At 36.8% G+C, this 25,752-nt stretch overlaps 1 protein-coding gene across 2 annotated transcripts; it reads left to right on the top strand.

Annotated features, from left to right (window-relative positions):
• The first annotated feature begins 586 nt into the window (after nt 1-586).
• CSGALNACT2 (chondroitin sulfate N-acetylgalactosaminyltransferase 2) lies at nt 587-25,540 on the top strand. 2 transcript variants are annotated; one of them, XM_044662783.1, is made up of 7 exons: nt 587-1,247; nt 16,617-16,833; nt 17,124-17,225; nt 19,326-19,504; nt 22,766-22,860; nt 23,528-23,609; nt 25,189-25,540. In XM_044662783.1, exons 1-7 carry the CDS (start codon nt 587-589, stop codon nt 25,479-25,481), a joined length of 1,629 nt encoding a protein of 542 aa, XP_044518718.1. In that variant the 3' UTR covers nt 25,482-25,540. The 2 variants fall into 2 exon arrangements, with proteins under 2 accessions (XP_044518718.1, XP_044518719.1); XM_044662784.1 differs by lacking the exons at nt 19,326-19,504; nt 22,766-22,860; nt 25,189-25,540 and having other exon boundaries at nt 23,528-23,576.
• The last annotated feature ends 212 nt before the right edge of the window (nt 25,541-25,752 follow it).

Here is a 25,752-nt window from a genome sequence, read left to right as displayed (position 1 = left end):
GTTATATTTTAATCCGGTTCTGGCTGCATTCAACACTGTTGTAGGTCAAGTATTTGACTCCCTTTTCTAGTATCTTGGAGTTATCATTGTAAATCTCAGTTATGATTATGATGTAGAGACTTGGAAGTGTTAATTATTAGAGTTTGCTAAAATGCCAAATCAGAAAGTTTACACTTTTGTAAAGTGCATTTGATTGCTTAATTTCTCTTTTAATACAGTTCCTACTGTTAATTGAGTTATGTTTAATAGTTTCAAAATGCTGTATTTTGAAACTAAACTTTTTCTCTTATTTTTGTTACAGGTAAATCATCACCCATATAATGGATTTTATCTGACTTGCTAGGTGATTTTTCATTATCTCTTGGACTTTGTGGTAACAGACAGTACAGGAAATGTTCTTTTAATCTTACTATATCTGCAAACAATCATTACTAATGCATAAAGATAATTTTTTGAGCTACTGCAGAACTAATGCTTGTGCCATTTACAAGAATTTTATTCTTTTGAAAGATTTTGATGATGATGGTTCTCTAAAGTATGAACAAGAAAAGAACATGTAGCACTGAGAAACTACCTATTGATAAGAATGCCCAGAAGAGGTTTAATGCTTCAAGCCAGGACTCGTTGGCTGTTATTGGGTCTTGCCCTGCTGTGCATTTTGATATTATTTATGTATCTTCTTGAGTGTGCTCCACAGACTGATGGTAATGTGTCTCTTCCTGGTATCATTGGAGAGAATTATGGTAAAGAGTACTACCAAGCTCTCCTACAAGAACAAGAAGAACATTATCAAACTAGGGCAACTAGCCTGAAACGTCAGATTGCTCAACTCAAGCAAGAATTACAAGAGATGAGTGAGAAAATGAGATCATTGCAAGGAAAAAAGAACGCAAGAGCAAATGGTATGGGTTATCAAGGCACCAAAGAACAAATACCCAGTGATCTTTTAGAGTTTCTTCATTCTCAGATTGACAAAGCTGAGGTAGGCATAGGAGCCAAGCTACCTAGCGAGTATGGTGTCATCCCTTTTGAAAGTTTTACCTTAATGAAAGTCTTCCAATTAGAGATGGGTCTCACTCGACACCCAGAGGAAAAGCCTGTTAGAAAAGATAAGAGAGATGAGTTGGTGGAAGTTATTGAGGCTGGCCTGGAAGTTATTAATAATCCTGATGAAGAAGATGATCAAGAAGAAGATGATGGACCAGTTGGGGAAAAACAACTATTTAACGAAAACGATTTTGTAGAAGGTATTGTAAAAATTTATTTGGTTTGGAATCAGTTTGGTTTGTTATCTGTGGTATTTAAGTGGTAATGTTGTATGTTGCTAATATAAGTCATTAATCTATTAATAACAATGATATAACAGTTCTTTTGCACCAACAATAATGAACTTAGATATTTCAAATCATAAAAATATTTTAAATAAGATATAAAATTGATTTTTTTATCAGTGGGAGGAAATCTATGCTATGAATTTGGAACCTCATTCAAAATTGAAAACATCTTTGTATGGTTTTTAAAATAAATATGGACTCTAAGATAAGGTAACAAGAGTCAAGAATGCCAGCATAATAAGCTTAGTTCTGAATTACAGCATGATCTTGGGAAAACTTACCATGCAATTTGTAAAAAGGAAATGTCTACATTTCCTTACATGGGTTATATAATAATGATTGCAAAAAGCTTTCAGATTTAATAATATAAATTACATACCTTTTTTTACCCCCCAAAAGACCAATACAGAATATGTTTAAGCATCAAGAAATCTTGACATTTTGTTTTTTTTGTTATAAAATAATTAACCCTCATGTCATTGTGTAAAATTTTAGAAATTCTTTTATAGTGCTGAAATATAATACTTAAAGATAAACGTGAGCAATCAGGTACTGACAAAAAAAGAGCACTCAACTGGAAATCAAACTGTATTTGTTTTCCTGCTGTGTCACTAATTATTGACTTTAAGCAAGTCACTTAATTTATTTTTTCATTTATAAAATGAGGCAGTTGAATTGAGTGATATCTTAAGAATTCTTTAAGCTTTGACATTCTAGGATTATAATGCTGGTCATGACTTTCTTGATGGCAAGGACTGTGTCCCTCATAATCCTTAGTACTATATATTTTTTCATGTAATATACTCAATAAACTTTTTTTTCCCCCTTAACTTCTGTGTATTGGCTCCTTGGTAGAAGAGTGGTAAGGGTGGGCAATGGGGGTCAAGTGACTTGCCCAGGGTCACACAGCTGGAAAGTGTCTGAGGCTGGATTTGAACCTAGGACCTCCCATATCCCATGAATAAACTTTAGCTCCAAATTCATCTTCACCTGAGAGGCAATATGGACTGGAATGTAGAATTGGCTTCTAGTTCTGGCTTCAGCATTAACTAGGTTGGACATGTGGAATAAATCATTTTACATCTGTGGGTCTCAGTTTCCTTCTCTGTGAAACAGGAATTTTTAACTTTTTGTGTCATAGGCACTTTGGCATTCTGGTGATATCCATCAACCTCTTCTCAGAAAAATGTTTGTTGCTTAAGTTCGTAATTGAATAAAATGCTAAATTTCTGTTAGAGGTTAATGAAAATAATTTTTTTCTCTTCCAAATTCAAGGATCCCCCTAAAATCTGTGGTCCATAGGATCAATGCTTAGGACCCTTACTGTAAAATGAAAGGGTTGGAATAATCTTTTAGTTCCTTTCCAGTTCTGAAATTCTGTGACAGCAGCAGTTTGTCTTGCCTTTTGGCTTTTGTATCGTATGCTGTGATAGAAGACTTCTCACACCCAGATTTAGGAATTGTCATTTTTAATCCTAGCTTTGCCTTGAGAAATGAACTTGCACAAGATTTCTAAGATCCCTTCCAGCTCCCAGTCTGTGATGCCAAGTCACTTAAAAAGAAGAGTAGGCTGCCTTTTGAACTTTGGCTTCCTTATCTTTAATAGTAGGGAAATGACTCCATGATCTCTAAGGCTTCCAACTTTAGAGATTAGTGAATTTGTAGAAGATTATTAAATTTCAGAGTTGGAAGGACCTTTAGAGATGCAGCTTCTTTGTTTTATAGATGAAGAAATTGAAGGTGAAGAGATTAAATGACCCCTCAGAAGTCACATGGGTAGTAAAGAGGTAGTTATCAGCTTGATATTGGAGTAAGTGAATTATCCATGTAACTGAAAGTAATTTGTAAAATCTTAAAACTGGTTCTTATAGACATCTTTCTAATATATACTTCATAAATTTAGGATTGGAAAGGGCCTTGGAGGTTATCTTGTCCAACTGAAGCTTAGAGATATAAAAATATCTTGCTTAGGCTTATGCAGATAGGAAGTAATGGGTGACATTTGAACCCCAGATTCCTTTACTAAAAATTAGCACTTTTTTTCAGCATATGACACTATTTTAGACTCCCAGTCCAGTGTTTTCTCTTAGTAAACAATATACCAAAGAACAATTTAACCTATTTGTGATTGATTATGAACATTGTTTTTTGTATGTTCCTTTATGTCCTTAGAATCTATTACATAGAGCTATTTGTCCTCTTCATTAAATGGCCCTGGACTAAACAATGTTCTGGTTAATGTTTTAGCCATCTCTTCTGATGTAGTGCAAAGACCACTGATCTTGTCATAAGCCTTGAATTTGAATCCTAGCTTGGCCACTTACTGATGACATTGAGCAAATCATTTATCCTCAATAGCCTTGTTTTTCCTTATTATCAAATAAAAAGAGGAACTAAATTAAATGGCTTCAAAGGTCTTTTCCAGCTCTAGCTCTTAGGAGCCTATTCATTGGGTTCTTTTTTACCCCTTTCTAATGTGCTGTCTGTTGCTTCGGCTATTTGCCCATGTCCTTTAGTGGTCCTGGAATCCTTACCTAAAGCAGAGAAGACTAGCTGTGCAATTCAGATCATTGAGTGTTATGCATAAAATTAAGTAAGATCTTTTCTGTTTGATAAAGGAGGGGATAGAATCCTTCTCATCTGAAATAAAGTGACAATCTGAGTTCTGGCTTTGTTAAAACACTTTTTTTAGTGAGGCATTGGGGAGAATGGGCCAGATGGTATGGAGTAATGCAGGCTGATCCTTCGATACTATCCCAGCTTCTAGGTTAACAGGTATTCTAAGTATTCTAGATTGAAACTGTCAAATTTTCAGTACCCAAATAAGTGTTTTAAGTAAACAAAATTGTACTTTTTCTAGTGTTTATTGATTCCCCTCTCCCTTCTTTAGCAGTCGTGTTTTTATGTAAGGTTACTGAAAGCAGGATCTGTATCTACCTTATTTTTCTTTGTATATTCCCTGCTACCTATCATAGTGTTTTTTAAACAGTACAAACTATGTGTAAATAATTGTGACTAGGTAGAAAGATAATCTTACTTTTTGAAAAATTTCAGAATATACCCCTAGGAAAAGTTATTAACAAATAGGTCAAAAATATTAATGGCTTTACCTGTTTTTCTCCACTTAATTGAGTTCAAATGTAGAAGCCATTCCACTGTTTTGAGAAATTTAATAAATGTCTGCTATTTAAATTCCATAGATTATTCCAAGATTTCCTATTAAAAGTAAATCTTGAAAATTATACCTAGTTCTCTAGAATAATTTCAAGGAGAAATATTGCTATTAAAAAAGGAGGGTCAGGGCAGCTGGGTAGCTCAGTGGAGTGAGAGTCAGGCCTAGAGACTCCTAGGAGGTCCTAGGTTCAAACCCGGCCTCAGCCACTTCCCAGCTGTGTGACCCTGGGCAAGTCACTTGACCCCCATTGCCCACCCTTACCACTCTTCCACCTATGAGACAATGCACCGAAGTACAAGGGTTTAAAAAAAAAAAAAGGGAGGGTTGCATTCTAAATTTTATATGAGGGATATGCTATTTATCTTGGCAACAAAGTATCCAACTTTTAAAACTTTTATTACCTAATGACTGCCTTTTGATTTTTCTTGAGTATAGATTTCTTCAGGGTGAATGGATATGGTTCTTTGAGTAAATGCTTAATTAACTAGCCTTGCAGATTGTTTCCAGAAAATCTACCAGCCCTCATTATTCTAATCAGTTTCAGCAACACTTAGCTGTGTTCCAGTGATCCTATCTCTGAGGGTGATGAGTATCCGTATAAAGTAACGGTATTTAATTTCAGACATGCTACATTTTTAATGAAAATCCTTAATGTTTAGTTGTAAAATTTCTAGCCTTCCCATTCCACCTCCTCAACCTCCCACACTTTTGTTTTTTCCTCCAAGGTAATTGTATGGTATTCATACTGTACCTTGAGCATTATTGATTCAGAAGCTCTTGGCAGTTGTTTTAACTCTCTTGGTTTGATACTTTTTGGTGTTTTGGGGCATGGAAACATTTTGTTGGGTGGGAAGGCACTCTTACTTTACTAAGTTGTGTGTATGTGTGTCCCTGGGCGCTCATGGTGTTTTTGACATATTGGAGGAATTTGCTCCCTCCCTAGATTGGGGAAATTAGAAATCTATTCCTCCCCTTCCCCTTAGAATACTATAATTATACAAAGGTAATCCATTGTTCAAAAAAAAATCTGATTATACAATTAGACCTTGTCTTTTCTCCCAACTAAAATTTAGACACCATTTCTTCCCCTCCTTGTTACACTTATGAAATTGTAAAATCTACTGCTATACTGTTATATATAGTATATAGAAGGCTTTGTAATATTTTTAAAAATCCAGATATATATCAAGAATAACAGAAAAGAGTGTACGTTTTTATTTTTCATTGCAATTAGTACAAACAAATTTGAAGAAAGTTGGTGGTTTTTAAAATTATCCTTTAAGTCATTCTTTAGTGTTGGAAACATTTGAAAAATGAATGTTTGCTTTTATTGTTTGCAATTAGTTTCTCTTTCAAGCACTAATGTGCTTAAATTGTAACTATGTTTTGTTAGATTATACGAATTAACTCTTATAATTAATTATTAGAGTAACTTTAGGTACTACAAATTTAGTGCTCCTGGTATTACTTTTAAGTAGTCTATTTTAAAAAGTCAGTAGAAATCCCCACATAGAAAGAGAAGGTGGCTAAATCTTAGAGTTAATCTGAAGCAAGAGACTATAAATTTGAATTTTGTGTCCATCATGTATTCTAGGCCTTGTAAATGTATTTAGTCTGGTATATATTTATCTTTAGTGTTGATTATTTAATTTGATTTCAGATAATTATAATGTTTCCTATGAAAGAGACTAAAGAGTCCTATTTCATATGTGTAGATTATAAATAATAGTGAGGCAAAAGCTGCTACAGAGCAAGTGTTTTGAACATTTTTTGAACTTAGTATGTAGGTACACATATGAAATTATCATAGACCATTTAAAGATGAACTAATTTGAAATAGTTGTTGGTAATAAAAATGAATTATTATAGGCTTAAGGAAGCTCAGACTTTGAATTTGATCAATAATTATATTGTGATGCTATGGACTTATACATATGAAGCATCCTTATTCAGGGATATAATTCACATTTGCCTAATCCTGACTCATATTAATAACACAATATTTCCCATCTGCTTTAGTGATGACTTGAGTTGAGGGGAGAACAGTTTGAGTATTTGGGAGAAGTTTGCTCTGGCAACCAAAAATCTCTCTTAGTTTTAGATTTAGATACTTAAATGAAACCACTATTCCCTCAGTATGTACAACTCCCAACACTGGTACAGATTGAAACACATCCCTGACTTCTTATACTGTATTATTTTCATATAGATCCTTTCATGGAAAATAATCAATGTGCTAGAGGCTTTCTTCCTGATATTTTGAAATTTCATGGATACCAGTGTAACAGTTTATCCATCTACTTACTCTCATATGAATCCATCTCTAATACCAGTAATATACATCTAAAGAACTGACTTTTGTACCATTTCTTGCACACAGCTTTGTCACGAGTAATTTGCTGCTGCCTATTTTCACCCACTGTATATCTTTGTTCTGCTATTTGGGCTGCTTATAATTCTGATTCCCCAGAGACTGTATTGTTCCATTATTCCCAACACTGAGAGTTGTCGAAATTAAAAAAGATGCATTTCAGTGACAGGGAATAGCTTGATTTTACTGAAACTAACCTCTTGCTTCTTCCTTTTCAAATGTGAATTGTCCATTTGCTGTGTCAACTATGCATGCTTATGGATTAACTCAATGACTTCCATCCAGTTGAATCTCTCCCTCTTCCTGAATTTACAAATTTGATTTTATAAATAAGTAGCTAGCATTTTATGAATGAAAATACATGAAAAAGCTACATGTATCCAGTAAAGATTATCTTATTTAATTCAGTGCATTATGCCTGCCAGATCTTCTTTTTGGTTATAATGTCATCTTGCTTATTAGCTATAACTTAACATCTACAAAAATGAAACTCATATTGCCTTCATAAACCTCCACTCTTTCATACTTATTTTGAGGACTCCACACCACTGTTTTCTGATTTATGCCCAGAATCAGTCTAAACTCTTTCTTCTCTTTCACATGGATTTGCTCTTCTTTTTCCTGCCTTCCCCAAAGGCCAATCATTCTGGCAGGTCTTGTTGATTCTACTTTCACAATAACTTTCACTTATATCTCCTTCAATCCACATATATAGAACTACCCTCCACCTCTGCCCCCAACCTTACTTCAGGTCCACATCATTTCTTGCCTGGACTACTGTGATCATCTCCTAATTAGCATTCTTGCTTTCATTTGTTTGTTTATTTAGTGATTCTTCAAACTATTCTCCTTGTAGCTATTAAAATAATCTTCCTTAGATACAGATATAACCCTATCACATCTTGGATCAAAAAACTTCCAATGCCCCTAGGATAAGATAAAAGATTTTTAGACTGGCATTTTAATAGCCTTTTCTCAGTCTTTATCCTTGACCTCTGCAATTTCTGATACTATCTATCAGCCCTCTTCTAGCTTCTTATCTTTAGCTTTTTGCTACACTGTTCTCTCCTGGCTCCCCTCCTACATTTCTGCTCCTTTATTGGATCTTTATCCAGATCATGTCTCCTAAACATCATATTCTCCAGGATTCTGTTCTAGTCCCTCTTCTCTTTTCCCTCTGTACTATTTCACTTGGTAATCTCATCAGCTCCTGCAGATTCAATTATCATCTCTAAGCTCATGTTTCATAAATCTTCTTACATAGCTCTAACTTCTTTGCTCACCCACAGTCTCTGATTTCATTCACAGGTCCTAAACCTTCCCCTCTTCCTAAATTCCTTATCTCTCTTGAGGATACCCCCATCCTCCCAGTCCCCTACCCTCTCAACCAAGATGGATTTCTGAACTCTTTATTCTCTCTTACCTCCTAAATCCAATCTGTTCCCAAATCTGTTGATTTTAATTTCATAACATCTCTCAAATATACCTCCTTCTCTCTCTGACATTCTTTTGACCCCTAGTACAAATCCTCATCTCTTTGCCTCGACTGTTATAATAGCTCTCTGGTTTGTCTGCCTGCCTTAAGCCTCTTCCCACTCCAGTCTGTTCTACACTCAGCTGTCAAATTAATCTTCCTAAAGGAAAAGTTTGACCACATCACTTCTTTATTCAGTAAATTCTAGTGACTAATTACTTAATGGATCAAATATAAAATCCTCTGGTACTCGTACAAAACCCTCTATAACTTGACCCTTCCCAGACTGCTTATACCTTACTTTCTACCTTCTCCAAAGAACTGTGTGATCCAATTAAACCAGGCCCCTTGCTCAAATGAGGCACTCCATCTCCTAAATGGGGGCTTTTTCGTGACCATCCTCCATTCTTGAAAGCTCTCCCTCATCTCCATCTTCTGCCTTCCTTTAAATTATAAATAAAAGCTCACCTTATACAGGAAGCCTTTCCCAATCCTTGTTCATGCCTTCTTCTGTCTAAGGCTATTTCCAGCTTATTTGGCAAATGGTCTTGTTTGTACATAATTGGATACATGTTCTCTCCCCCGTTTGACTGTGAGCCTCTTGAGAAGAGTGACCGACTTTTACCTCCCTTTGTATCCTCAGTACTTAGTGCAGCTTCTAGCACATAAGAAGTACTTAATAAATATTTAGTGACTGACTAGTGTCTAAGGGCTGCCATATTAGGCTCTTGCCTTACTTTCCAACCTTATTTTACATTGTTCTTTTTCATGAACTCTAGATTCTAGCCAGACTATTCTCTACCTTCATCCTTTGCCTCTTGCCTCCATACATACTTCAAAATAATCCCTGTTAATGGAGCACAGGCTCTCCTGTTTTCTGCTTCTTATCCTTGTTTTCCCTCAAGGCCAAGCTCAGGTTCCACATTGTCTACAAAATCATCTCTTTCTCCCACCCTGACCCCCACCTTCCCTCAGCCAATTAGGATTCTCTCTGACCTTCTTTTTCCTCATACTACACATGTTGCATTCTCCAGTAGAATGTTAATCCTTGAGGACAGGAACTATTTGGTTTTTGGTTTTGTATTTCCAATGCCAAGCACAAAGCCTTGCTCAGAGCAGGCCCTTAATACATTTTTTTTTAATTGACTTCTTCAAGTACTTTTGTGTTCCTTTGTGTGTTGTTAGGGCAATATTTTTTGAGAGGCCAAGGATCACCTTAAGAAGATCCCATAGTTTTCTGTGTAGGCAGTATGATGTCACCCACAAATAGGTGTGTTTGTAGAATCTGATCCTCCACACCGAATCCCTGTTCCTTCTGGACATTGTGTGGGGCATCGTCTGCTATGGGGGAACACTTTTGAGCAAGCTTCCTGTTTTATGCCTCACTTGATATTGAGAATAGGACCACGGAACAGTTACGTCTCTAATTGCAGTTCAAAGAATCTTATATGATCTTACCTTATTAATAAGAATAGTTAACATTCATGAGAAAGTTTACAGGCAATAGTAGTAGGCATTCATGTATAGCTTTAAAGTTTGCCAAAATGCTTTACATACATTATCTCATTTGCATCCCACTGCAATGCTCTGAGCTATAAATACTACAGGTATTATTATCCCCATTTTATGGATGAGGAAACTCAGGCTAAGAGAGATTAAAGGACTAGCCTATTATCACCCCGATAGTAATTGTTGGTGGGATTTGAAGCCAGGCCTTCTCTTCACAATAGCCCTGTGAGGTAAGTACTATAGGTGGGATTATGTCCATTTCATAGTTGAGGAAATTGAGGCTCAGAGATATTAAGTAAGCTGCCTGTGCTCACAGTGTGTCACAGACAGTAGTCACATCTAGGTCTGTGACTGACTCTAACCCTAACCCTCCACCCTTCCTTCCCTGCAAGCTGTACTCCTCTCCCAGCCTTGTTGAAGGCTTTAGGGCTGAATTTCACTCTGCCTTGCCAGATGCCATTTTTGTGCTCCACAAACAATCAATGCCCAGAGGAGGGCTGGCATTTGGTGCTTGCTTGTATCCCAGTCAGTTGTGTGCTGTGGAAGATATGGTTCCTCTTAGACTTCCCTGCCTGTGTTTTCCTATGTGAGACCTTTATGTGTGTCATGATTGTTAGGGAAATCTTCAGAGAGGTGGGAAAATGAGGTGTAGGAGTCAGGGGTCCTCGTAATTTCTCATTTGCCTTTTAAGAGCATTAACTTCAAATTTTGGACTTTCCCAGTTTTGGACTTCTCTTTCTTTGAAACAAACTGAAAATTTTACCTTGTAGATTGGCCTGTCTTTTGTCTCTGTTCGACCAGATCTTACCGGACTGTTCTCAAGCATCATTTCTACCACATGATGCTTTGGCCAGGAGAAATGGAGACCATTTATCCCCAGAGAGTTATTATAGGCCCCCATGTGTGAGGGTTAGATCTCATGTGCTTGCCCTCAAGGATCTTGTCTTTTTCTGGATGGAACCAGACAACTGGATATATGCAGAAAACCAACCCCCCTTCCCACACCGCCAAGAAAAAAAGAGAATTTAAAGGGGGGAGGAAGGAATCAGGGACCAGGGAATTTAGTAAAAACCTCCTGAAGAAGGTGATATTTGATGTGAGTCTTGCAAAGAGCTAAAAAGGTTGTACAAAGTGGAGGAAAAGGAAGAACATCCCAGGTGTGGGACAATTTGTGCAAAGGCACAGAGATGGGACAGAATATTGGGTACAGGGAACAGTGGGAGGGGGAATAACATGGAGTCAGCCTGGAAAGAGACTAACCAATGATGAAAAGGAATATATATTTTATACTAAAAACAATGGGAAGCCAATGAGACTTTATAAGTTGGATGTTGATAGCAAACCTGTGCTTTAGGAGTATCTATTTGATAGCCATGTAGAGGATGGGGAAGAAAGGAGAGAGCATGTCATCGTTGAAGAGGGATCCATGAAGGGGAGAGCTGATGTGGAGGGCAGAGGGTGTCGGAAATGGTGGCAGGGAAGGGAGCTTTGTCCTAGACAGCCTGGGCCCAGGATCCCACGTATTCTGAGGAAAATGGCAGACTTTAAAGTAGCCATGGGAACTTTATTTTGATTATTATTTCTAAAAAGGAGGTGGAAAATAGGAAGAACTGTGAAAGCTTGAGAAAAGAAAAATCTTGCCCTCATGGTATAGGTCTTGGTGTGCTGATGGGTTGGTTTGATCATAAAGAACATTGGTCAGTGGTTGGAGTAAGGTTTGCTTTACCTTCCAGTCAGTGGCCCAGGCAGATTTAATTTAGGTAATCCCAAAACATAAGTAGATGAAGAAGATAGGTCTGGGGAACAGTCTCTAAAAATTGATGGTTGCTAGTCCTAATAGAAAGAGGCAAGTAGTGGAGGGAAGAAGCCCTGATGTCAGAATGAAATGGTTGGATGGGATGGAGCTCATTCTGGAGCCGGGGTGGGACTGGGGAGGGTAAGAGATCCTTGGGTTTAGTGGTGTAAAAATAGGTATATTTGAGAGGGTCTACGTGGAAGAGAGTGACAGACCTGGGTGTGAATGTCTGTCAACTCCCCTCTCTATACTCTACGTTTACTAAAGACAACAGAGTAGGTTTCTCTGGAATGGTGGATGAACAGAGAATGGGAGCCAGCCCTGGATGCTAGAGGGAAGGCTTTTCTATTTGGAGAGGTGGGTGGTAACGCTGGTCAATCAAGCACAGACTCCCTACAGAAGCCTTCCTCATAGCCACTGTCAGCCCTGCAGCTGGTCTCGCTCAAATGGAGTCTGAGCAAAACAGCTGCAAAAACTCCTTTCACCTCTTTGCCTTCTGTAATGACTTCTCCTTAATCTGACTATGCATTGGTTTATTCGTAGATGAACAAGGTAGCTGGAGGAGGGAGAGGAGAGAGGAATCAAGGGGGGATCCTTAAAAACCTAAACCTTCAGTCCTTCCCCAAGAAGCTGAAATCAGCCTTGACTCAGAGGTTCACCGTCCCGTCCCCTTCTAATTAAACCTTATCATAAGTCTAAGCTATAAGCACAAGGTAGGGTCTTATGTGGAGCAGGTATGGGCAAAGTCTTCCTGGGGTCTGCTCAGAGAGTCCTAGACTCCTCAAGTCTGGAAAACTCAATCTCTGTGGATGGTAGTGGTGGCAGCCAGGAAACAGCAGGCTATTGGGAATAACAGAGTTCAGAAATCCTAGGTTATGGCTCTCCAACCTTCCTCTTTGAGCTCCTCCAATCAAAAGCCCCTCCTTCAGGAATCCCTCCCATAATCCTTTGCTTCCTCCAAAAGAAGCTTTGTATCACCCATCCAAGAAGCCAACATTCTACCAGGTTGCTTTTCAGCCCATCCCTGTCCTTACAATGGTTAAGAAGGGCTGTGTTCAAGTCCTGCTTCTAATACTAGCTTTGTCACCCTGAGCAATTCACTTGAACTTGACTCCCTAAGACTTACCCAACTGAGTCACAGATGAATTGGGATCTTTATTGCTAGAGAAAGTTTCCATCTGATAAAATCATAGATCTTTCTAGGTCCCGTAACACACGGGCTATTAAAGTACTCACATGCCTTGGAAATAGTACAAGGTTTGATTTAAGACCATCGCAATAAAGCAAATATCACAATAAAGCTAGTCACATGGATGTTTTTGCTTCCCCATTGCATATAAAAGTTACGTTTACAATACACTGTATGTAGTCTATTAAGTTTACAATAGTATTATGCCTAAAAAATGTGCATACCTCAGTTACATTTTTTTTTTTTTTTTTTTTTTTTTTTTTTTTTTTTGCTAAATACTAACCATCATCTGAACCTTCAGGGAGTTGTAATCTTTGTGGTGGAGGTTTTTGCCTCCTCGTTGATGGTGGCTTACTGTGCAGGGTAGTGATTGCTGAAGGCTGGGAAGACGGTAATTTCATAAAATAAGAAAATAAAATTATTGCATTGATTGACTTTTCATTTCATTTGTACACTTAGAGGCCATTGTAGGATTTTTATTTGACCTGGTTTCAATATTGCTGTGTCTCAGGGACACAAAGGAAAGGAGAGAGATGGAGAACAGCCAGTCAGTGCAGCATTTAGAACACAAACAGCATTTATCAGTTTAATTTGTTGTCTACCATCAAAGATAACTAATCATAGATCAGTATAAGAGATATAATAACAGTGAGAAAGTTTGAAATATTGTGAGAATTACCAAAAAATACGTGATGTGAGAACGTGCTGTTGGAAAAATGTTGATAGACTGGCTCAGTACAGAGTTGTCATAAATCCTTGATTTGTAAAAAAAAAAAATTGCAATATTTTCCAAGAGCAGTAAAACAAAACATACCTGTACTATAGTTCAAATATGGAGGTTCTACTGTCCTTGAGGATAAGGGATAGCAATAAAAAATCTTAAATAGAGGGCAGGTAGGTGGCTCTGTAAATTGAGAGCTAGACCTAGAGATGGGAGGTCGTAGGTTCAAATCTAGCTTTAGACATCTCCTAGTGGTGTGACCCTGGGCAAGTCACTCAACCCCAGTTGCCACTCTTTTGCCTTGGAACCAGTATACAGTATTGATTCTAAGATGTGTGTAAATGGAATTAGGTCACCCTTATTCATTCTTTAGACTTTAGCTACCAGGAATAATGTCACCCCACCCAACTCAGAATTAAGTGGGGAAGGGGAAGGTCTGTGACCCACACATGATAGTAAGTGACAAATCAAAAACAAGTGACTGCCCCTTGGGCAGTCCGAAACAGTGTTGAGGCAGCCATTTGTCCACTTAAAACTGGAGGTGGACACAGGAAGTGACGAAAGCTTCTATCTTTTAAATATGATGGTAACTTCCTGTGAGGGGCTTGAACTTGGCATTGGAGGAGCTCTGGTGAGACCTCAGACTGCTTCCCTTTGAATTGTCACGTGGGTAAGTTAGGCTGACTGTCTTTCCTTTTTACTTTAGCATTTCTGGAGGCTCTAGCCTTGAGGAGGCCTTGTGGCTAGAAGCCTTCTTTAATTAACCTCTATGACCCCTCTGCTGGGGCCTCTGAAGCCCTACCTGGTTCGGGCCAGAGGTCCAGGCCAGAGTTTCTCTCTCTCATTTTCCCTGCCTTCAGCCTTCCTAATTGTAAATAAACCATCATAAAAGTCATCCTGACTTGGGCCTGTTATTTAGGAATCAAGTAATTGATTCCTGGCGATCAAACTTTAAATATCCAGTCCAACCATAATCTTTCCCATTTCCCCCTTTTACAGATGGAAGATGAGAGTTAAAAAAAAAAAAAAAGTCTTACATATCCATTTCCTTTCATATCTACTTGTCATATATCCTCCCAACTTCATCTAGAGGTTTTTTTGGAGGCTTTAGCATTGATGGGTCTTGTGCAAAACTTTCTGTTCAGCTCTACTGCTTTTTGCTCTTTTGTGAGGCGTCAAAACTCCTACTCATTTTTGATCCTTCAAAGCTGTTTTTGAAGAAAGTATTTGTAATATCTATGCATAAAACTTCTGAGTGAGTAGTCAGCAAGTCTTTGGATCTTTCATTTTTCTTAATCTCTAACTATATTTTTCAGCATTTTTCACTGGTCTCCTTGGTGCTCATCTTTTCTTGGAAGCCACTGAGTATTATAATATATGTTGACTTATTTTGTAGAATCTAGCCAAGTTATTTGTAAAATTTTACTCCTTGTTCCTCTATTGCTATGTAGATTTTGGTTTTGACACTACAACTTTTTCTCTGGTGGTGCTCTTACCTATGCTTTTCATGAGCTCTTTCAAAACAACATGACCAAATATCCCATGGCATGTTTCTTGTCAGTTTGGGGTACAAAATTATACTAATTTTCTCAGTTACTTTATTAAGTTATCTGAGAATTTGTGAACTATCTTGACTTCTAATTTTATTTATAGTGAAATAATCTATATCTGTTTCCTATTTAACTATCTTTCTATCTATCTGGCTCAGTTCCTCTAGAGTATATCTACTTATGAAATCTTTATTTAGATTACTGACAGTGAAAGTAATGTTTATAGATGATATAAAACTATGATTCTTGGCAGCTACTGCCCTTCAGCTTCATCACTCTGGCTGGGAAAGTTGAGGGGAGCTTGCTTGATGGTGAGGGACATTTTGTGTTCTTTATTCCTTTCTTCTTTGGTCATGCCTAAAGAGTTAATTATCTAATACTCAATGTTTTGAGTGCTTTTAATTAAAAAATTTTTTTGATTCAACAGATATTTCCCAAGAAATAATCAAGCAAATCCTTTTAAAAAGAATGTGCAAGAAAATAGACTGTTGATGGGTAACAGAAAGGAAAGGGTGTGTCCTTAAACCTTGATAATAACTTTCAACATTATATTTGACTTGAGTTTTGCATCAACTGTCTGCTAATAATCATTTCTGTACTTGGGTAGTCTGAGCTTTGGCAGCAAAACACAGTCTATAGCCAGCACCATCCATCCATGAACCCTTTCCAGTTTGGTAGAGCCTGTGAGAGAGTCCCGGCTCTGCTGCCACATTGAGTGAGGCTTTGACAAAGGAAGAAGGGAGGAGAAAGTAGTAAAAGAAGGCAGGAAGGAATGAAAGGAGGAAGAAGGGATATGGACATCTATTAAGTGCTTACTATATGCCAAGTCCTAGGATACAAATATAAGGAAGAATACAGATCTTGCCCTCAAAGAGCTTACACTGTAATGGAAAAAGCCAGCATACAAAAGGGAATTGAAAAAAAATGAGGAGGAAAACACCCATTTAGTAAGGATTTGATTATACACTAGCTTTACCTCATATGTTATGTAATATATGCAGGAATACTTCTGGTTCAGGACTTATTGAGCTTAACATAAATGCTTCCTGGCCTGAATGAATGCCATAAGTATTAATGAGATAAACTGCTTTAAGTGTTTGGAAACAGAATCTGTCATGTCAACATTAAAGCAGGCTTGTCCCTAATTTATATTATATATAAGAAGAATTTGCATAAGTTTGATTTTTGTGTTTTGCTGGCTATAGATTTGTTTTAATATCCAGAAACACAAATATTATCTAAACACTTCATTGATAATTATTTGGAATTCATTTTATATATCAAAATGGTTTTTATTCAATGTGTTTTCTTTTACAGAAAACATATTAAGATAATTTATAATCTTATCAATTATTGACTTTAGTAAATTTTAATGGTGTATTTTCAGATTTGGAGGGGAAAAAGTCTTTAGGTTTTCTATTGCTTGAAAATTCAAGTTAAATGCTACCATTAAATCTTCAAAATTAGACATGAATACTCTTTTCTATTTTTTCTTGAGGTTATTATCGTACTGAGAGAGATAAAGGGACGCAGTATGAACTCTTTTTTAAGAAGGCAGACCTCATGGAATACAGGCATGTCACTTTGTTCCGACCCTTTGGACCTCTTATGAAAGTAAAGAGTGAAACAATTGACATTACTAAATCAGTTATTAATATCATCGTACCTCTTGCTGGAAGGACAGAGGCATTTGCACAGTTTATGCAGAACTTCAGGTAACTATGTTAGGATTTTAAAGAATTCACATAGTTGTCTTCAAAGGAAACTTTATATTTTACCTTTTTTTCCCCTACATTGGCAGTACGACTTGAATTCTTAGAATATTTATGTTACTATCTTATACCTATTTATAGTATTTGAATAATATAACACTGTAATTATTTTGCATACATTGGAATCAGATTCTTGCTTCAAAAACATAGTTTGTTTTAGTTCCCATCACTTCGAGCCCAATTCATTTTCTTAATGAGATTGGGATTTATTTTCATTCTGATTTTATTTTTAGGGATGTATGTATTCTTCAGGATAAGAGGATTCACCTTACAGTGGTATATTTTGGTGAAGAAGGACTATCCAAAGTCAAGATCATCTTAGAATCAGTTTCTCGGTAAGCAAGTCAATAAATAAAGCTATTCGTATATGAAAGTTTGCTTATTTTCTAATTCTCTTGGTTCTGTTTTTTTTCCCCTTCAGTCCAAGCAGTAGTCCATATCTAAATAATAGTTTTTCTTATGGTATTCTCATGTATCTTTCTCTTCTTACTTATCTTGTTTTTTTAACTATTTTTGTTGTATCCATACAAATATGAAAATAGGAGAAATTATCTTTTTTTAAAACCCTTACCTTCTATCTTAGAACTGACACTAAGTATTGATTCCAAGACAGAAAAGTGGTAGGGCTATACAATAGGATTTAAGTGACTTTCCCAGGATCATATAACTAGGAAGTATCTAAGGCCAAATTTGAACCCAGGGCCCTCCTGGCCTGACTATCCACTGAGTGACCTTCCTACCCCAAAGAAATTATCTTTGATAGAATAACTAGAAGTTCTTAAAAACTGTCTACCTTTCCTTGACTCCCATTATAGTGTACTCTTTGAGTTCACTTTTCTCCCTGATGGCCTTTTCTGTCCCCTCTGGTGATTCTTCCTCTCATTTCCTAAATATGATTTTCCACAAGGTGCTTCCTGTCAGCTGAATGCTTTCTCTCCCTTAGAGATCTCATCTATTTCCACATTCTCAGCTCATCTCTGTGAATGCTCCCTTTCTTCATTGCCATGCCAGACTTCTCTCTTTGCCTTTGTTGTCCTCATTCCCAAATAACCACTCAGCATTTCCACCTGCATTTCCCATTCTTCGTTCTCCAAAATTTCTATAGCAGCTTCTCTTCCTAACTTTTCTCTCTCATTTAATCCTCTCATTTCTCCGAGGATTGGGCATCAATCCTGGTTGACTTCTTTTTCAGTACCTCATTTTCCATTCCCACTGTCCCTGCTCTGATTCAGGGCCATCTTTTATCAGGCTTGGACCATTGCCCCAGCTTCCTAACCTTCCCCCCCCCCCCCCAATTTATGGTCATAAGTGTCATCCTGAAGCACCACTTGAATATTCAATTGATAAGACTGAAATTCTCAGAACTTCAGTGGTTCCAGGTTGCCTTTAGAGTTGTCTATATTCATGGCTGCCCAAGTTGACCCTTATCTATCTTTCTAAATTATATTTCCCATTATTCAGCTATAAGTAGCAGTTCTAACTTTTTGTGTGCCACTCTTTGGGTAGTCTGGTGAAGCCTAGGGACCTCCTTCTAAGAATATTGTTGGTTGTCTATATTTACAAATGAAGAAAATGATAAATTGTAGTTAGGCAGTCAGTGAAAATCAAGTTGTCATTTCTCCTTTGTTCATGAATCTCCTAAGGGGTCTCTCCATCCCCAGTCATGACTCTTCTCTCTGTAGGAACTCGTTGCTCCAACTACACTGGTCTTTGTACTTTGGAAAATGCTTTTTTTTTTTTTTTGAATGGTCTCACTTTCTGACTTAAAATCAATTTTAACCCTCTAGGTAGCACTTAAATCCCTCCTCTTTGATCTCTGAAGTCTTAATGGATCACTCTATACCCGGATTATCTCTCCTTTCTCTGAATTTATAAAAATCTATATTCTTTACCACTCATTTGACATTATTGTTTAACATTACAGTTCTTTAATGTTTTATAAGCCTTGTTTCCCCAATTTGGTTTATTTTTTAAAACCGCTATCTTCCATCTCAGAATCAATAAGGCAGAAGAGCAGTTAAGAGCTAGGTAATGGGGTTGTGTGACTTGCCCAGGGTCACATACCTAAGAAGTATTTGAGGCTAGACTTCCTTTCTTCAGTTTTAGTTCTCCACATATCTTCCCCAGTCTTATATTAGGCAGTTGCAATTTAGGAACTTCTTTGCATATCTCACAGTTCCTTTCTAGTTGGTGTTCAATAAGTGTTGATTTAAATGAAGTTGGTAATATCTCTTCAGTTTCCTGGGATATAATTTGTCATAATGCAGGTATACTCATTTAGGAGAAACTAGGTATTCTTTTCTTACTACTCACTTGCTCTTTGCCACTAAATCAACATTATTTAAAAATATCTATTTTCTCTAAAAATTGCTTTGGGAAGTTGTATTATAATTTTTTTAGAATTATATATTCTTTTGTGTCTGTTTTCCTTTAAGAGAAGCTAATTTTCACAATTACACATTGATTTCATTGAATGAAGAATTTAATCGTGGCCGAGGACTCGATGTGGGTGCAAGAGCCTGGGACAAGGGAGAGGTGTTGATGTTTTTCTGTGATGTTGATATATATTTCTCAGCAGAGTTTCTTAACAGTTGCCGATTAAATGCTGAACCAGGTATGTAAAAACTTAGTAAATTTTATTTTAAATTTCAGAGTATGCACATGTTCTGAATCAACTGAATTTTTTTGTATGGGGAAACTTATAACTGAAATGTTCAGTTTTGTATGGAGTTTATAATACTATTATAGTTGCTTAATCTGTTGAAGTGAAATGTGCAGGACAACTAGAAAAACAGAAAAATGATTGATCGATGTGTACCAAACTGAAACCTGAAGTCAAGTCATGGAGGGAGCAGGAAAAGGGCTTTGTCATAGATAATAGTTGTGCAAGAAAGAACAAAAGAAGACAGAGGGTGTATTGATCTCACTTTTCTCCTCCTTAGAAAATAGTCAGTACCTTCTATGTGTTAGGCATCCTGCCTGAAGGAGAAGTACAAAGAAAAGCAAAAAACAATCCCTGCTCTCAAGGAGCTCACAAGCTAATGAGAGACCACATGGAAACCATTCTGAATCGATGAGATACCCGCTGGCGGGAGTCTCTGAGGAAAGGCAGTAAGATAATACTAACATTGATGATGCTGGTCATAGCTAGAGTTTCTAGAGCACCTCTTTGTGCCAGGCATTATGCTAAGTGCTTTATTAATATCATTTTATTTGACGGCCAAAAGAGCCCTGGGAGGTAGGTGCTGTCATGATCCCCATTTTACCATTGAGGAAGCCGAGGAAAGTAGGTAGGAAGTGTCAGGCCAGATTGTAACTTAGATCTTCCCGACTCTGGACCCAGCCCTCCATCCCCTGCATCCCCTGCCTGCCTGGCCAGAGAGCATGTTTGTTGTGGATAAGACTTTATCCTGAGCTGATTAACGTGCATTTGGTGAGCAGATAATATGTTCCAGGCACAGCTCTTGGTGCTGCAGATAGAAAGATAAAAACCAACCTAGCGCTTGCCTCGAGGCGCTTTCCTTCTGTCGGGAGCGGTGGGCAGGGGACCCACAGAGTTCTCTGGGGAGCCAAGGAATGCCCAGCGAGAGCAGCGAGCATTGTTTCAGGCAGGAGGGACAGACCCCGTATGCGGAGCCAGAAACCAGAAGTGTTGTGTTATGGGAGAGGGAGGAATAGCAAGCCCAGAGCAGCTGACATCTCAAAGGTGTGAGGAGAAATAATGGATATACCTGGAAAGAGAGGAGGCGGGGGTAAGACACACCATTGTTCTACAGATGAGAAAACCAGCACCATGGCTGAGTGCCTCTCCCGGGCTCCTAGAGTGAGTGCGGAAGGCAGGATTGGAAGCCACATCATCCTGACGGCGGTCCGTCATTGGCTACTGTACTGCATGGGCTTCGAGTCACATCATCATTTTGGTGTTTGATCTTCCTGGTATTGGGGACCCTTCGGAGCTCTTTGAGTGGGCAGTGACATGGCCAGTCTTTGGATTTAGGAATATTTAGGAATAATTTAGGAGGGTGGGTAGTAATGGGGAGAGACTTGAGGAGGAGAGAGCAGTTAGATGGCTGTTTTAGTATTCCAGGGAAAAGAAAGTAAGGCCTGAAGGAATATGTTGGTCAGATAAATGTAGAGAATGGGATAAATGTGAAGACTTGGCAACTGATTGGATATGGGGCATTTGGGAGAGTAAAGACTTAAGGATTATTGTGAGGTTACAACACCTCAGTGCCTAAGGAGCATGGTGTCCTCAGCAGAAAATGGGAGGATAGGAAGAGGGGAAAGTTTTCATAAAGAGGGAAGTTCTGTTTCAGACATAGCCAGTTGGAGATGCCTAGGGAGCATCCAATGTGAAATATTATTTCATAGTTGTTAATGTAAGACTGGAGCTATAGTGAGAAAATGGGCTGGAAATATATGCATGGAGCTAACAAATTGTGGCAGCTACTGAGATCACTGAGAGAGAAGGTATAGCTAGAGAAGAGAAAAAGAGGGCTGAGCATAAATCCTTGTGTCATACCAGTCAGTGATTGGGACATGGATAATGACCTCCTCCTTTACCCTGTGTTCCCCCCCCCAATAAAAAAAAAAAAAAGGCGTTTTAGTCTCGGAAGTCATAAAGTTGTGGGGAGAATAATAGTAGCCAATTGATAGTGCCTTTCCTTAAAAAAGCAAAAATATATTTTTCATTAGTGTTGACTTTGGAGCAAAATATATTCAGAAGGAGGGGAATATATAGAGAGGAGTTACTTTGCCTCTTACTAGTTTTAAAATTTTCCATGAGTATTATCATCTCTGGACCTCTGTTTCTTCATCTCCCAGACAGCTAGAACAATTCGTGTTTTGTCTACCTCAGAAGTTGTGAAGTTCAAATGATCAATTATATTAGCAGGTGCTTTGATGTCTGTAATGCACTATTCAAGTGTAAAATAGTTTGCGTTTTTGCATATTAGATTTTCTTACCAAGAGATATATTTATACAGTTTAATTTCCTTTCATGGTATCATCTCAAGGCCTGCAAAAGCCACTTAATATCCAAAGAATACATGACATACTTTGGAATTCCTATTGAGATAAGCATTTCACATTCCCTTCTTTTCTATTTCATAGCTTCCATTAGGGAAATAGTAAAGTCTAATTAATTCTTTCTTTGTAATATTATTATTTCTCCTACAAACAATAGTCCAACTTGCAAAGTTTTTTTTTTTTTAAATTTACTACTTTTGCTAATACATGGTGCTTTTTAAGAATTAAGCAAAAAATTAAAAAAAAATTCTTATTTTTGTTTTTAGCTTAAAAAATTTTTCCCCTTCAGTAATATATTATTTTTCCCCACTGACATGTAGAAATAATTTTTTAGCATTCATTTGTTAACATTTTGAGTTTCACGTTTTCTCCTCTCTTTCCCCTTCCTTGAGCCAGTAAGCAATTTGCTTTTGGTTTTACCTGTGCTATCATACAAAACTCATTTCCATATTTGTCATGTTGTGGAAGAAGAAAGACACACACACACACACACACACACACACACACACAAAGTGGAGAGTAGTCTGCTTGGATCTGCATTTAGACTTCATCAGTTCTTTCTCTGGAGGCAGATGCCATATTTCATCATAAGCCCTTTGGGGTTGTCTTGGATCATTGTGTTGCTGAGAATAGCTAAGTCATTCACAATTGTTCATTGTACATTGTTGCTATGTATAATGTAATATATATATTTCTGGAGAACTCCATTGCCTTGGATGTTTTGCCAAGCTATTCTTGAAGATTGTAATGTTAGAAAATTATTTAGCATGATGCTAGAAAGGATATTCACGAAGACATTTTTCTTCAAAAACTTTTTTTGATTCTCATAATTTTGATTTATTCACAGGAAAAAAGGTTTTTTATCCAGTGGTGTTTAGTCTTTATAATCCTGCTATTGTTTATGCCAACCAAGATGTGCCACCACCAGTTGTTCAACAGTTAGTAAGTGTTGTTCATTTATGTTATGGCAAGTTTAAAAATATGTCCTTGTTTTCTAGAATTTTTTTAATAATCTTTTTTAAAAAATATGATCAGAAAAAGTTTGCATTGATTTGAAACAAGTCCTTTGTAAATATAGTTGTTCATTTTCTTAAATGCTTGAAATTTATTTTACTAGTCCTAAATATGGTTTTACCAAATCAAGTAAATTTCAAATAATCAACAAAAAGCCAAATTTTATGTAATAACTATTTAGCATTCATGGAAAGAGTCTAGTAAGAGAGATTGTAGTTATATCAGGATATTACTTAAATGTGTTAAAGGGTACATGTTTAGTTTTTAAATGCAAATTTCTTTGGATGGATTTTGGCTTTAAATGTTACTACCTTGAATGTAAGATATTGAGTTCAAATCTCAGCTTTGCTACTAATTTCCTTAAAGTGGCAAGAATCTGAAATTCATTGACAATATGCACTATTATACAAAAGTTTTGAAACATTTAGATGCTCATAATTATGGACGGATCATGTAAGTCTAGTTTTGTTTCAAGATAGAAAATAGTTATAGTTTGGAAGTAGTTGATTTGCTTTGTACTTCTTTTTGTCTAGTCAGTACTCATTTAGCTATTTTATTGATTAAAATGAAAAATGATTTAGATTTATTTTTAAAGGTTCACAAAAAAGACTCTGGATTCTGGCGAGATTTTGGTTTTGGAATGACTTGTCAATATCGAACAGATTTTCTGACAATTGGTAAGTTGCATTCAGTCTATCCATAGCATTTTCCTTAATTTTTAAGAATAGAATTTCTTATTGAAAACATTGTCTGAGCTCTTACTTGTACTTAACTTTAATTTCAAATCTTTACTTGCGTTTCACAGTATTTTCTTATTAAAATAGTAATTTCCACTTACATTTTAAAAGAGGATACTACATTTGAGAGGCAAAGTACTGGGAAGGTATATAAAAGTTATAGTATATGGAGAATTATAATTTTAGAAAATTAGTCTGCTAAGTATCTGAGAGATTAGCATTTTATCAAAGTCTCTTTGTCAAGGGCCAGGGAGAATGTATTTATCTGGGGAAGTCTAGGAGAGAGAGCAGTTTGGAATTATACACATACATCTATCAATATAACATTGTGTATATCCTTAGACCCAGCAATGTTGCTGGATCTGTTTCCCAAGGAGATCAGAGAAAAAGGAAAAGAACCTATATGTTCTAAAATAGGATGTCCATCAGTTGGGGAATGGCTAAACAAATTGTGGTGGTATATGATTGTGATGAAGTACTACTTTGCCATATGAAATGGTGAGCAGATTAATTTTGAAAAAACTTGGAAAGAACTACATGAAATAATGAAGAATGACATAAGCAGAACCAAGAGAACACTACATACAGCTACAGATTAATGTTTGAAGAATAACTTGTGAATGTTCATCTCCAGAAAACGAATTGGAAACATGAGAATTAGAAACATGAAAGACATAATTTATATATTTTGCCAAATGATGTTTTCTGTGATGTAGAAAGGGGAAGGAGGGACTGAATAAAAATAAAATAAAAAAAAAAAAAGACTTAGGTGTGTACATTGAGTCCTGCTACTTAACTCTTTGTAAGAAAAGAAACCAGATTTTAAGTTTCATCACAAACCTTCACAGTACTATGCCAATAAAAGTAATCAACACGTCAGAAAAAAAGATTATAGTATGGAATGGTAGAAAGGTAAAAAATTAAAGTGAGGAGACATTAGTTTATAAAGTTTCACAAAGATTTAATTTGCATGGAGGTTATTTTCTTTAAATCTTTAAAACTTTTTAATCTGCTAAAGTACTTCAAGCAATTTTGGAACACTATTAATGTTTTCATTAAGCCCATAATGTTTAAAGAACTCATTTATCATGCATGTAACAAAAATTTATTGGCAAAATTGTTTGAATTTTTAGGTAAAGTCTTTTCTTGCCTATTGTCTTAGAGGCATGAATGAGAAAGTTTTACATAATCAATGATAACCAGAGAAAACAAATCAGGGAAGGGGCTATAATGTACAGAACTTTGAGTTAGGAGATGTAGGCTTAGCTCAGGATCTAGTAGCTCTGTTTGGGCAATTCATATCTGTTTGGGCAAACTTATGAAGTAGCCTAGATGATTTCTAAGGTCCCTTTCAGCTTTTTGATATGCAGTGGTCCAAAATAATTCATTCAGCTATCATTATTAAAACACTTTTATAAACACTGATGCAGAAAAATAACAAAACCTTAATAGTGTTTGACCATAATATTGTACAGTAAACAGAAAAATGAGTTAATAATAAGAAATTTTGCTCTTGCAGGTGGATTTGATTTGGAAGTAAAAGGATGGGGTGGAGAAGATGTTCATCTGTATAGAAAATACCTACGTGGTAATCTTATAGTTATTCGGACCCCTGTTCCTGGTCTTTTCCACCTGTGGCATGAGAAGCACTGTGCTGATGAGCTGACTCCAGAGCAGTACCGCATGTGCATCCAATCTAAAGCCATGAATGAGGCTTCTCACTCACACCTTGGGATGCTGGTCTTCAGGGAGGAGATAGAGACTCATCTCCATAAACAGGCATATAGGACAGATAGCGAACCTGCTGGATAAATCACACCGTCATTTAATGCATTATAATCTGAAAAACAACCAGCACTATATTCACTTGCCTTAATCAGTTTACAGATACAGTGCCTCTCAAAGAAGAACTTTTATCTTTCAGATCCTCTGTGCTCTACACAATTCAATTATCTGAAATGAGAAGAAAAAGCAAGTGTTTAATTGAAATCTTTAGGTATGTGAGAATGCAGCAGCAAAGACCAACTGCCATATTTGTCCAGTGAGAATGGAATATTTTCCATCCCAGGTTTTATGCTGTCTA

The sequence above is a fragment of the Gracilinanus agilis genome, chromosome 2, assembly GCF_016433145.1.
Source record: "Gracilinanus agilis isolate LMUSP501 chromosome 2, AgileGrace, whole genome shotgun sequence".
Lineage (NCBI taxonomy): Eukaryota > Metazoa > Chordata > Mammalia > Didelphimorphia > Didelphidae > Gracilinanus > Gracilinanus agilis.
Note: the sequence above shows the minus strand (reverse complement) of the source record. Positions and strands in the feature narration are given on the sequence as shown.